The sequence below is a fragment of the Rhipicephalus microplus genome, chromosome 7, assembly GCF_043290135.1.
Source record: "Rhipicephalus microplus isolate Deutch F79 chromosome 7, USDA_Rmic, whole genome shotgun sequence".
Taxonomy (NCBI): domain Eukaryota; kingdom Metazoa; phylum Arthropoda; class Arachnida; order Ixodida; family Ixodidae; genus Rhipicephalus; species Rhipicephalus microplus.
The window spans coordinates 124,922,681-124,936,349 of record NC_134706.1 but is presented as its reverse complement, the minus strand read 5'-3'; the positions used below and the strand labels follow the sequence as shown (position 1 = coordinate 124,936,349).

The 13,669-nt window shown below is 42.5% G+C and overlaps 1 protein-coding gene across 1 annotated transcript in view; it reads right to left on the bottom strand.

Moving 5' to 3' along the window:
• Nucleotides 1-13,669, bottom strand: part of LOC142767856 (glutathione hydrolase-like YwrD proenzyme) — a 97,361-nt gene that overhangs the window by 5,782 nt on the left and 77,910 nt on the right. The window contains exon 11 of the mRNA XM_075870103.1: nucleotides 2,097-2,191. Coding sequence (XP_075726218.1) covers nucleotides 2,097-2,191 — 95 coding nt within the window. The remainder of the gene's footprint in view (nucleotides 1-2,096; nucleotides 2,192-13,669) is intronic.

The window sequence follows — 13,669 nt, the reverse complement described above, 5'->3', positions numbered from 1 at the left end:
CAGCAGCAAGCACAGGACCGGGTTAACTGGTGGAACATGGGAGAGGCCTTTGGATGATAATGAGAAAGATGATTATTATTATTATTATTATTATTATTATTATTATTATTATTATTATTATTATTATTATTATTATTATTATTATTATTATTATTATTATTATTATTATTATTATTATTATTATTATTATTATTATTATTATTATTATTATTATTAGAATAGTATACTTCGCCTTACCTCATTAGTGGGTCTCTATGTATACATAGAAGCGTTCAACCAACATCACCTTGCACCTTTTGGTAAACCTAATTTTGATACTTGCCACCCTCTCACTGATGCTATAGTGTTCCTCATTGTTGCCAGCGATATTGTTGCGTAGAAGACACACCAACCTGAGGTCTTCCCTGTGAGATAATTCCCTGTATCACAGAACATATCCGTTCTTCAGCACTTCATATCCTTCACATGACCTCCAAACTTCGCTGAGCATCCCTTTTCACACACTCTAATTCATCGAATGGCACAGCTAGAAAAGCCTCACTAGATAGCATTTTAGCGTTGAACGTAGCCAAGTTATAATTTAACTGACGGCCGGTCCGGACCCAGAGATTCTTACCATTCCCCGCTGCGTCACAGCTCTTACCATCACCTTGGACAGTTCCTTCGCAGCCGCTGGGGACTGAGGGCCAAGGTTACTTTTTGTAGTCATGGGAAGTAGTGGCCGCGTAGTGCACCAGGGTGGCCAATCCTGCTCTGGTGAGGAGGTGCACTAACGACAGGTGGTCGGCAATGAGGCCGCACCACAGACCTCTTTTCTTTTTTTCTTTTTAGCGACTCCTTTATCACACAATTCAGGTAAATAAACATTCGGAAATGGTCCACCGTCTTCATTTGAACCAAATTTTGCTATTCTATTCTAGCCTGCCTACTTTCTACTTCTACTTTCTTAGCACTGTAGAATACCACGTTACAGCCTAGCCGCTCTCAACTTCCCATGACTCGTAGATCGCCTGGCCTTTTTTCAACTGTCTGAAAGATCACAATTTCATTATTTAAAAAATACCGCGCCGACCTATTGGTAGTATCATGTGAAAATGAATAAATATCTATCACATCAACGTACTTTGGCCTTCCTAATTAATACGTGATTCCTGTACTCACTTTGCAAAAGAGCAGATTAAAAGTCACAATTTTTACTACTAGCGATTTCGTCCACAATGTGACAATGGTTCAATACCTGTCTGTCTTAAGAAGCCCGAAATGTGCAGTCCCGAAATTAACCAGAAACTTCGTTACCAATGTTCCCGAGCAGTTTGCCATGATGTTTATGGTGATGCCGACTACGGTTAGTGCTGCTCGCTACAGCGATGCAGACTACGTTGCCTACTTTCTGTTGTCCGCTGATGATCTTTTCGCTTCTTTGCATTGCGCATATGCGGGGCTTCGACCTCAGTGCACTCCAAAAATCAATCCATTTATTCGGGTTGTGGCAAAGTATGAAAAGCATTAACGAGAGTGAGGCGTGTTAACGAACACCTATACTTTCTTGCGCCAAATAACTTATCCGAAACATCTGGTTTTCTGAACTCACAGGCGTCGGAACAACAAGCTGTTACTGTAGTAGCTTTTTCACACGCATAACAATTACCTTACTCTGCCAATTCTTTCGAACGTTATTTTTTGAGATTGTAGCAGCGAGCTGTTGCAACCAATTTGCGTTAACGCGCGCGGCTCAATTGTGTTCAGTTTGCGAATGGAATAAATTTATTCTTTCAAACATTCCTTGCCATCTTTACTGTTGATTTCATAGGGTTGGTGTGACCAAATATGATAAATAACTAAGCAATCAGTTTAGATGGCATTATGTAAGAAAAGAAAGCGTCAAACACCAATGTAACCAGCAACGAAACCATTCGCGTTCAAGTACATCATCGAATAATGCCATATTTGTTGCTCAGTTCAAGGTATTGTAGGTGCAATGTGCATCGTGTAGCAAAACAACGAGTTTATCAGGAGTGCTCATTGCCATTCACATATTCATGTTATCCCTAAATAAACTCAATATAAATTTGTCGAGAAGCCAAATGATTACTCACTCTGGGTGGGCATCAAATGGAGAACCAAGTACAAATCTTGGTTTTAAAAGTGACTGCTGTGGATCCAGACCAAGCTCGACCATATTGAGCAGCAGCTTAAAAAAAGATACAGATAAAAATTTTTCTAAGACAACAGTACTATTGAGATATAACCAACAATCATGCTGAAGTACAGGGCATGGTATTAGAAGTAATTGCATTGTAAATGCGAAGAAAAAAACGTGGACAAAAAGAGAACTTGCCTTGTGCACAAGGCCGAACCTGCGACCTTCCAATAACTCGTCCGTTGTTTTAACAAACTGAGCTACCACGGCGGCTACAACGAGCCGCTTTATAGGGTATGCACTCAACATTGGAGCGTCAGTCAGCGCCGCCAGCAGCCACGATGGCGAGTGTGGAACACTATCTATCTGCCTGTTTCACTTCACGTAGCACGTTATCAAATTACGAGCTCGCGGCAGACTAATGTCGCTTTTTATACTACTTGAAGGCTGGCACCAAGTCTGCCAGCATGAGACCCCAGCTCAAGGAAGAAAGTGCACACTTCTTTCCTTCACTACAAGGCAGTAGGGAATTCGCATTGAAATGGGTTCTGGTAAAGCTAATTTTATCAACAGTCCTGTTTAAAAAGAGTTTATTTTACGTTGTTCCGACTGCAATTCACTGCGGCTACAGCAACATCCCGCTTCATTTTATCATAGTCGACATGCTTATAGATAAACAAACCATGAAGTGATTTTATTAGACGATAAAGTTTTAAGCTGCAGAGGCTTTTAATGTTGGAATTTGTTTTCTTTATGAACTTGAAGCGCACAGCATTACGGAATTATTTCCAATAACATATTTCGCGCTTTAAAGAAAACAAAATGATGAATCTTTAGATATACTCTTGCACTTGCGTAAAAGCGAGAAATCAAATTGGCATGCGACACGCTGCTATATTTTGCGCTTTAAAGAAAACAAAATGATGAATCTTTAGATATACGCTTGCACTTGCGTAAAAGCGAGAAATCAAATTGGCATGCGACACGCTGCTTTAAATACAGACTGGTAATGAGAACCAATAAAAAATAGTGCCAGGTAAAACATAGGGGACGTTATTTGAAGTATTTGTAATGTCAATGTGAAGAAAGAATAAAGGGTTAAAAGATCGGAGGTTTGGTTCCTGCCCTTTCCACAGGCAGAAGCCAGAACTGCGACCTCCAAGTAACACTTCCTGCTCAACCACTTAGCTACACTCTAAGCCACAAAGGGCGAAAAGGGGTCTGTGGTTCGTCCTTTCGGGCGGTAACTGCATCGCTCCAACCATTACTTCCTAAACGATATATGATTCGTCCTTTCAGAAGTAACTGCCAGGGAATGAATTGTTAGGCGTCAGTATACTTCTGCGATATGAAATATCGAGGAGTAAAAGCTAGATTTCAGAGGGAGTAACTGATGTATTCCTCCGTTTGCATGGTGGCTTCGTAGAGATGAACTGTTACTTCTGATGGGACTTGCACTTGCTCCTTCTTGATATCAAAGGAGTTTATTAAAATTTCTGGTGGAATTAGCAAGAATTTGGAGCTCAACATGTGCACTTGACGACACATACAATCAATAGAGAAGAAGGAAATTCAAAAGAAAGCTACAGAAAATTCAGGACTAATACACAGGATTCAAAATCATCACCATTGAATCAGCAGAAGCTACTGCTGATTCTACTCTAACTACTATACCAAAGCCTAGAACATGCCAGAGTGAAAATTACCAGGGCATATAGGCACTATCTTGACGCTGCTCGATCTGCCATGTTGCACGAAGTAGCAAGATTACTTATATTATACATACGCCTCCAGTATTTGGAAAGTAACCATTGGGTGATGGCGTTCGTGAAAATGTAAAATGCGTTGATTGGTCTATCTGTACGCGTGCTTCGAGCGCATTTGCGTACTTGATGAGCGAGTGTATATATAAATATTTCCGTATATATGCTAACGTCTCGGTGTGATGCATGTTCCCTTCTCATAGTACTCAGTAGGGTTGGTAATGTCGTTCAGAGAAATGTATGTTTGATGTCAAAAAAAAACGCGGACGTCTAAAGAAAGAACGAAGTTTATTCATTGGCTCATGTCAAATCTGCAGAATCGTGAGTACACAACAATTCAACAACTTCGTTTGATAAGTACACAATATAGGATGGCTTCCCTGCAATTTAGGAGAGACAATGAAAAGTGAGGTGTTTTATTTGAATGCATGCCGTCTGGACGACTTCAAGAAGGGCACCCACCATCGACCGCTGTTTACAGCGTGTTCGTAGCTGCAAGATGCTGACTTTTCTCGGAAGGCGCGATGCTCTCAGTCATCAAGTTCCTGAGATTGTAGGTGCAGAAAAATTCAATGTTTTTCTGTAGAACTCTTCATGTACTTGTAGTTACGTCCAATCGTGTCTGTTGGAAATGCTGCATGCGTAAAAGTTGGATGAAAACTGCCTTTTTACACGTGTGCTAATGCTATTGAACAATTCAGAACGTGTTGTAAACTTCAAGAAGTCCGTTATCGAGTAGGCTTCTCAAGCTTTCACAGCGATAGGTCCGTTTATTCAATTTTGATTGACTGATTGATATGTGGGGTTTAACGTCCCAACACCACCTTATGATTATGTGAGACCCCATAGTTGATGGTTCCGGAAATTTCGACCATCTGGTGTTCTTCAACGTGCACCCAGATCTGAGCACCCGGGCCTACAGCATTTTCGCCTCCACCAAAAATGCAGACGCTGCAGCCGGGATTCAATCCCGCGACCTGCGGGTAAGCAGCCGGGTACCTTAGCCAATAGACCAACCAACAGGGCAGGGCGCATCACTTTGGAGATATAAAATTAAAAATTACCTAGCATCGCTACAAACGACGAAGTTGCCGGTACGGTCGTCGGCTGCTTCTGTTAGCCTTTAACATGTATTGTAAATAGCAAACTTTCCCAAGTTAGTTGTTTACCTTGAAAAAGACGACATTTTGGGAAGTTTAAGATATTTCTGTTCAAAGGATGCGAAAATTTCAGTTTTACAGTGCTTATCTGTGCTGCTCTGAAAAGGAAACAATTTTTGAACAGCTGTGCTTGCTACAGCTAATGTTGAGCCCTCATCAAGGCTATCGCGTTTTATGACAGACGAGACAGCGCTCGCAACGCTGTATAGTGCGAGGTCATCAAACATTCGGGTTCTGTTCTCGAAGAACATGAATGTTAAACAAGCGGCGACCGTTATATATCGACAGCACACAGTCGAAATATTGCGGAGTGATAGAAGCCTTGTTTACACACACCTCTTCGGCGATACCTGAGTCGGCGCATAACATTTCGATAACGCAGCACTTATTTGCAGCAGCCGATCACGTTTACCATACAGCAAATATCTTTCAGTACACCACAACAGAGAATCACAACTACATAAGGATAGCTCTACCACGACAGATCGCTACACCAACGAGGGTTAGCTTGTCGAGAACACCACGCCGCGCATGGATATAGCTCGAGAACGAGCACTTATTTTCAGGAGAGAGAGAGAGAGAGAAAGGGGGGTGACCGCGTACACATTTGTTTATTTTTACGCTACATAACTGATAATACGTTGCTCCTGTCGTAGTTGGCGCAGTTATCATGACCGTTTAAACTCGCTTGCTCCCATTTCAACTCGACTTCGCTCTTTTGCAGCTTAGAGTGTACGGTTGCGGTAATCCAACAATCCCCTTTATGGCATATACATGTGCATCTTAAAATACGAGTGTCAGTCAGCGCCACCCATTGCCAATGTGGAGAAGGGAGAACGCTCTTTTTTTGCCTGTTTTGCGTCATGTAGTACGGCATATTATAACGAGACGGCTGCTGGCCAGTGGTCCCTCGCATACCTCCTCAAGGCATCGAGTGTATCAGAACAAGATCCTACATATGAATGAGGGTAAGGGTAAGTTTAAGAGCTTATTTGCTTTGTGGACGCAACAATAATGAAAACTAACAAACAGTAATACCAAGCAAAGCATAGGGAACCTTAATAATACAGTCATTTAAGTCTGAAGAAAACAAAACGTTAACTTGCCACCAGCCGTGACTGAACGTGCAACCTTCGAATAACGTGCCGATCTTCTGCCACAGAGTTACGGTGGCAAGTTATAATTTGTCCACTTTTTATGTTCACGTTTAAATTGCAGTTACTTCTAACAATGTCCCCTATATGGTCCTTCTCATAACTGTCTGTTGGTTCTTATTAACACTGTGTCTAATAAAAAAACAAGCCTTCAAATTTAAACTATACATTATTGACCGAACGAACGCTCCGTATCATGAGCCACTTGACGTTCTAGTGAATACAGAACTGAATAATATCAATATTTTGAGCATCTCATTTTGTTGTAACCATGGCTACCGGACTATCTAACTGGTACAAAAGAAGTGAAATATATCAGCGAAACTGCTATCGTTTCCAGGAGAAGAGAGAATATTGTCGGAAATTCGTTGCTCAGCACGGATTTCCGCTTTTGTGTATTCCTGAAACAAGAGTATCCACTAACTTTCGCTTGTCTAGTTATGTAGTGTACGAAGCAGTACGTCCTGCTGCAGGAAGTACAGTAATGTTGTGTGTGAGACGCGATATTCCATCGACACTGGCGGCTGCTTCAAAAACAGATGCACTGGAGTTTGTTTATTTATTTATTAGAATACCTTCAGGGCCCGTAGGGCATTACAGAGGGGGTGGGTACAACATATATAACACAAGAAAAAAGAGAAAATAAAGAAACAAGTATCAGATGCGCAAATCAGGAAGGCAACATAAGTCAACTAAAAATGTATAAGAATTCAAGCACATACAAGACAAAGATAGATAATGAAAACTGCGTATAGTTACAAGCATTGCTGAGAAATTGCAGTCTTGAATAACAAAGGGTCTGTTATTGATACAACGGAAGAGGGAAGGTGGTTCCAATCGGCGGCTGTTTTCGGTAAGAAGGCTGCTGAAAAGAATTTGGTGCGGCAAAACGGAATGGCAACCTTATGCTGATGATCAATGCGCGATGAGTGGTATGACGGTTGTGAAATGAGGTCTCGCTTCATTGATGGATTGTGAAAAAATATCTTATGAAAAAAATGCAGTCGCGCCAGTTTCCTCCGGACAGTTAAATTGGGTAGGTCAAGGTTAGATTTCATTTCTGATATGCTAGCAGTACGGGAATAATTAGAACAAATGAACCGAACTGAGCGGATCTGAACAGATTCTAACGCGTTAATTAAATTTTGCTGCACGGGATCCCATATAGCGGACGCGTACTCAAGCTTTGGGCGAATTAGTGATCGGTATAATAGAATTTTGAGGGACAGCGGAGCGCGAGAAAAGTTGCGGCGTAAGTATCCTAGCGTTCGGTTAGCGTTATTACAGATGTAGGTAACATGCGTGTGCCAAGATAGATTGTTGGTAATGTAAACGCCGAGGTACTTATATGAAGAGACATGCTGGAGGGGAACGGCGTTAATTCTGTAGGTACAGGGGGGAGAAATAGATCGCCGGGTTTTTGACATGCATTTAGATTTGTTAGAGTTGAGAGTCATAAGCCATTTATTGCACCAGGTTGAGACAGTGTCAAGGTCTGACTGTAGAAATTGGTTATCATATTCGTTGTTTATTTCGCGGTAAATTACACAATCATCTGCAAATAACCTTATAGCGGAATTAATGCTGTCCGGGAGATCATTAATATATATAAGAAAGAGTAAAGGGCCTAATACGGAACCTTGGGGTACGCCGGATGTTACTTTAGAAAGAGGTGAGTTATAGCCATTAGTTGTTACAAACTGAGTGCGATTAGTCAGAAAGCATTCAATCCATTTAAGAATGTTCGGGTCAATGTTTAAGGCACTAATTTTCAGGAGGAGTAATTGGTGAGGTACTTTATCGAAAGCTTTTTGAAAGTCAAGAAAAATGCAATGCACAAGTGAGCCGCGATCTAAAGCCGATCCTATGTCATTAGTAAAATAAAGAAGTTGGGTTTCACATGAGTAACTTTTTCGGAATCCATGCTGGTAGGGAGTAAAAAAAAGAATTTGATTCTAGGAATGAGACAAGGTTGGAGTAAATTATATGTTCTAACATTTTACAAAGAACACTGGTTAGGGAAATTGGTCTGTAATTGAGAGGAGACTGTGTGAAATGAGGTCTCGCTTCATTGATGGATTGTGAAAAAATAGATGCAATGTGAAGTTTGCTAACGTTACTGTAGCTGTAGTTACTGTAACGTGCACCCTCAAACAAAAGTGTTTCTTACGCAGAGTTGGCTGCACTGTGTAGATCTGATCGTGATCGCATAATTATTTGTGGTGATTTTAACGCACACCTTGAATTGTGGAGTAGTGAGCATTGTGATGTAAGGGGATCTGCTATAGTAAATATAAGCGAAGACCATGGTTACGCCATACTAAATGGTGGTTCTCCGATGTTCCTACGGGGGCATAAATACTGAAGCGTTCTAGACATCTCTGTGCATTCCTCTGAATTAGCGGCTGGATCAGACTAGACCACAGGCGCTAATACAAGAGGAAGTGACCACTTGCTCTTCTATATATCACCCAAAGTTCAAGAAAACGAGAGATAATCGCACAACAACAATTACAAATTGGGCAGTCTTTGTAGAACTACAGAGACACAATCTTGGGGCTTGTTATGACGCAGAAACGTATGCATCGAAGATAAAATATTTTCTAACAAAAGCTACTCGTGCAATACCCATTCCGAATGAGTATGCGGGTGTGGACGCTGAGTATGAGCAGTTTGGGGCAACGCGACGCCAATCTCGATCTGAAAGAAGATATCACGGGTCGGGAAATTTAGAAGATTTCAAGGTTGCACAGAAAGTACAGTCTGTAAAGACAAACCAACTGCGAAAGCTTTCAACCAAAAGGTGGCAAGATTTATGTGCCTCACTTTCTTCTTTTACCTCGGCGACTCAACTGTGGAACGTGGTACGCGCCCTCCGAAAGCCAGTAATTCACTCGAGACCACTACAGGCTCTAGCGCTGTCATGAGGAGTTAGCGAACGTGTCATTGCCGAAGAATTTTGCGATCTAATACTGAAAAATGAAGAGGCCGTTCTAACTATCGAATATAAATCACACGCAGAATCAGCTTCGGTGGTTGCCCCGCCGCGGTGGTCTAGTGGCTAAGGTACTCGGCTGCTGACCCGCAGGGCGCGGGTTCGAATCCCGGCTGCGGCGGCTGCATTTCCGATGGAGGCGGAAATGTTGTAGGCCCGTGTGCTCAGATTTGGGTGCACGTTAAAGAACCCCAGGTGGTCTAAATTTCCGGAGCCCTCCACTACGGCGTCTCTCATAATCATATGGTGGTTTTGGGACGTTAAACCCCACATATCAATCAATCAGCTTCGGTGGTTGTAACGAAGTCCTCCGCGATCAGTTCATCAGATCTGGATCACAGCTTCTCACAAGAGGACCTCCAATGTGTGCTGTCTTCAGTAAAAGGAACAAGTTCACCAGGACCAGATGGAGTTACATACGCTGCGCTTGCTAGTTTTTGCAAGAAAGAAAAATTACTCCTGCTGGAATTTTACAATAAAAGTTCGCAAGAAGAAAATGTTCCGGAAAGTTGGAAGATCTCAAAAGTAGTACCGTTGCTAAAGCCAGGAAAGAGCCCCGTGCAGTTGGATTTGTTTAGGCCGGTTAGTATCGCAAGTTGCATTTTGAAAGTGATGGAGAAAATGGCCAATGAAAACATTTATGGTGGCAAGACGTGAAGAAATTTACCAAAAAGGATAGCAGGCTTCATAAGAGACAGATGCGCAATGGACTGCATTTTGGACTTCGTCACAGATGTGAGAAACCAACACACACAAGTAAGCATCACTATCACTGTATTCCTTGATGTCTAACAAGGATACGACACAGTGAGTCACGTTCACGTTCTGGAAGGCCTAGCATTGCAGGGATTTAAGGGCAAGATACTGCGCTGGATCAATGACTTCCTGAAGAAGCGGCATTTTTTTAGTAACGCTGGTGGGCCCAACGTCAGAACATGCCGTCAACCAAGGAGTGCCAGAGGCAGCGTGCTAGGCCTTACTTTCTTTAATGCGGTCATGTCGCAGCTCTTGTATAATCTTCCACCTAACATCAGATGTTCAGTATATGCTGATGATATAAATATATGGGCATCTGGTCCATCGTTTTTGGATGTCCAACATACATTTCATGAAGGATTGGATTATGTAGATTGCTTTCTAAAAAAAGAGGTACGGTACTCAGTCTGGCTAAAACAGCCATTCAAACATTTACAATAAACCGACCTGGAGATTTTCAGATTATTCTGCAGAACCAGCCTAATCAATGGTGAAAACTCACAGATTCTTGGGTGTGATTTTAGACCGGAGACAAACATGGTCGCCTCATGTCCAGTCCCTTGAACAAAAAGTGAATCAAGCCATTCGAATTCTCCGGCATTTCTGCGGAGCTAAATGGGGCTGTACTACTGAGTCGCTTTTGGCCCTACATGTTGCGGGGATACGCTCCATCGTAAGTTACTCACTGCCTCTGCTGCACGGACTTCCAGCCTCTACTGAAAGAAGACTTCACTTGTTATTGGCAAGAAGTTTTAGGGTATGTCTGGGGTTGCCACGGTCAAATACCAGTGCTTTAGTGTATGCAGAGGCTCGACAACCACCTTTGGCAGCACTCCGAACTAAAGGAACATCTAGCAACTTATTCAGAATTTTCGCGCAACATGAAAGTCATATTTATCTAGTGCGCTTACACAAAGGATGGCAACGTGACTACAGGATAGTGTATGATCATTCCAAGCAGTAGTACCAGGATGTAAATGATGGAAACCTGATTGATATGTGGAGCTTAACGTCCCAAAATCACCTTATGATTATGAAAAACGCCGTAGTGGAAGGCTCCGGAAATTTTGACCACGTGGGGTTCTTTAACCTGCACCCAAATCTGAGCACACGGGCCTACAAAATTTCCGCCTCCTTTGAAAATGCAGCCGCCGCAGCGGGGATTCGATCCCGTGACCTGCGGGTCAGCAGCCGAGTACCTTAGCCACTAGACTATCGCGGTGGGGCAAATGATGGAAACCTTCCGAGCCACCTTGGACGCTACCACTTCTTAACGTTATCTGTGAAATAAATGACATACGAAAGAAAGCAGACATGGCGCCTCTAGTAGCAGCACAGATGGCACTTCATCATTTTCATATAATGCATACTGAAAAAACAAAGATATATAAAGATGGATCATTCACTGAAGAAGCGTCAGCCTGTGTGGTCTTTATACTCGAAATTCAAAAAAGAGAATGTACGAATCATCGCACAACTCTTCATCGACGACAGCAGAATAGGTGGCTATCTTTGAAGCAGTTAAGCTTATATGCGAAAATTTTGAGCCACGAAAGTGGGTGTATGCATGGATAGCACACCTGCCCTTCAACTTATCAGAAATACGAGATCACTTTACAAAAATGGTGAAATAGTAAAATGTATTGCAGAAACTGTAGAGTATGCCTCAGCGCAAGGTCACAACATCGTATTCCAATGGATAACCAGTCACATTGGAATAAAAGGAAATGAAGAGGCTGATAACCTCCCAAAAAACATTGAATGAAGGACGTGATCGCCTAATCCGTATGTCTAGGGCGGATATTCAACATTTTATAACGCAAGGGGCTAACCATTGTTCGATGGAGCAGTGGTTCGATAGCCCTATATCAAAGAAATCAGTACTTTATGAGGTTTATTCACACAGAACAATTTTTTATAGCGACAGATCTCCTACAACGCTTAGAGGCATTATTTCGCAGACTTCGCTTGGAGGTAGCATACACAAACAGCTTCCTAGAACAAAATACATCGATCTCGTTTCCGGAACGCCATTGTGGTCGTGCAGAAGAGAATGTTCACCGTGCTCTTTTGGAGTGCGTTGTATACGAGAATGAAAGAGAAAAATTAAGGAACAAAGTAGCAAGCTTGGACAGACGGCCACTCACATTAAAGAAATTACTCTGACCATGGCCTGAGATTCATCTTCAGAGAAAGGCGAACATCTTTCTGCCAGATTTTTTAGTGGGGACCGGATTGCATAAGCGCCTGTGATAGACAGCCAGAGATTGATATATATGAAATATGTTAGTGCGTATACTGACAGTATAAAAGAGAGGTGTGCGTGTGAACTGATGAAAGCAAGCTGCGCATTGGCATATTCTTCGAACTGGTTTCAGACTGCTAATATATTTTTTTGGATTGTTCAATTTGGGGTACCATTCAGTAATATTCCGTTTTCTCGCGGCAGCACTTATTGATATGGAGTAGCCGAGGCAATATGAACCTGAACCTCTCCACAGCAAAACAGTTAGAACAGACCAGAACACAATATCAATGTACAATAAACACATCAGGGGGTATTCAACATTAGTGTACTGATCATGATAATAGTTACGGTGATATTCACTCAAACATAAGTACTGTCAGTGCTGAGTTGATTCTTCGAGGTGCTGTACACAAAATTGGTTGCGCCACTGGCCTTCTTTTGGCATTTTGACTGCATTACCATCATATTAGTTAACAAGGTTTGCTTACAGCTTCCAACAAAACTTAGATGAGGTAACAATACTGCTCTGCACAGACTATGAATGGGAGTCGGACTTAGATAGATATGTGGGGTTTAACGTCCCAAAACTACCATATGATTATGAGAGACGCCGTAGTGGAGGGCTCTGGAAATTTCGACCACCTGGGGTTTTTTAACGTGCACCCAAATCTGAGCACACGGGCCTACAACATTTCCGCCTCCATCGTAAGAGTTGGATTTACCCGTGCATACGCGTTCCGCATAGAGATGGCCGAAACCACCGCCTGTGCACACTGCGGAGATTAAGAGACGATCCGACAGGTCCTGTGTGACTGACCCGAAAATAACCTAGAAAGACGATATAGCCTAGAAATACACTAAACAAGTTAGATGACCAGCCACTGTCAGACGACAGAGAGAATAAAATGAGAGAAGGGCAGAAAGAATAACCAGAAATTGGAGCATCCGGTTTGCTACCCTGCATCAAGAAAAGGGGGAATAGGGCAGAAAGATTGGAAAGGAAGCGAAGAGCGAAATATACACGCAAAAAAGAAAAACTGGGAGCTTGGGCGCTATAGCCTAGGCAATAGGCCACTACCACGCAAAAAGTGCAACAAGGCCTTCACTGATTTTCTTTGCGAAGACAGACCTTGTCACCTTTGAAGCACTATTTCTTCTGACAAAGGTCTGTTGTCAAGGCGAGCTAACGCAGCAGCTAACTGCCGTCTTTTCGGGCTGTAACGAGGGCAGTGTCAAAGAACGTGCTTTATCGCTTCATCACTGCCGCAATGATCGCAAGCAGCACTGCCTTCCATGCTGATTCAGAAAGCTAAACCTTCGGTGAAAACGACACCAAGCCACTGTCGGCAAAGCACCGTTTTCTCAAGTCAAGAGATTCCGGACGGGGGCCGAAGATGACGGGACGTGCCCAGCCTATGTACTCACGTGTGCCGTAAGCATTAAGCGTTCCGCA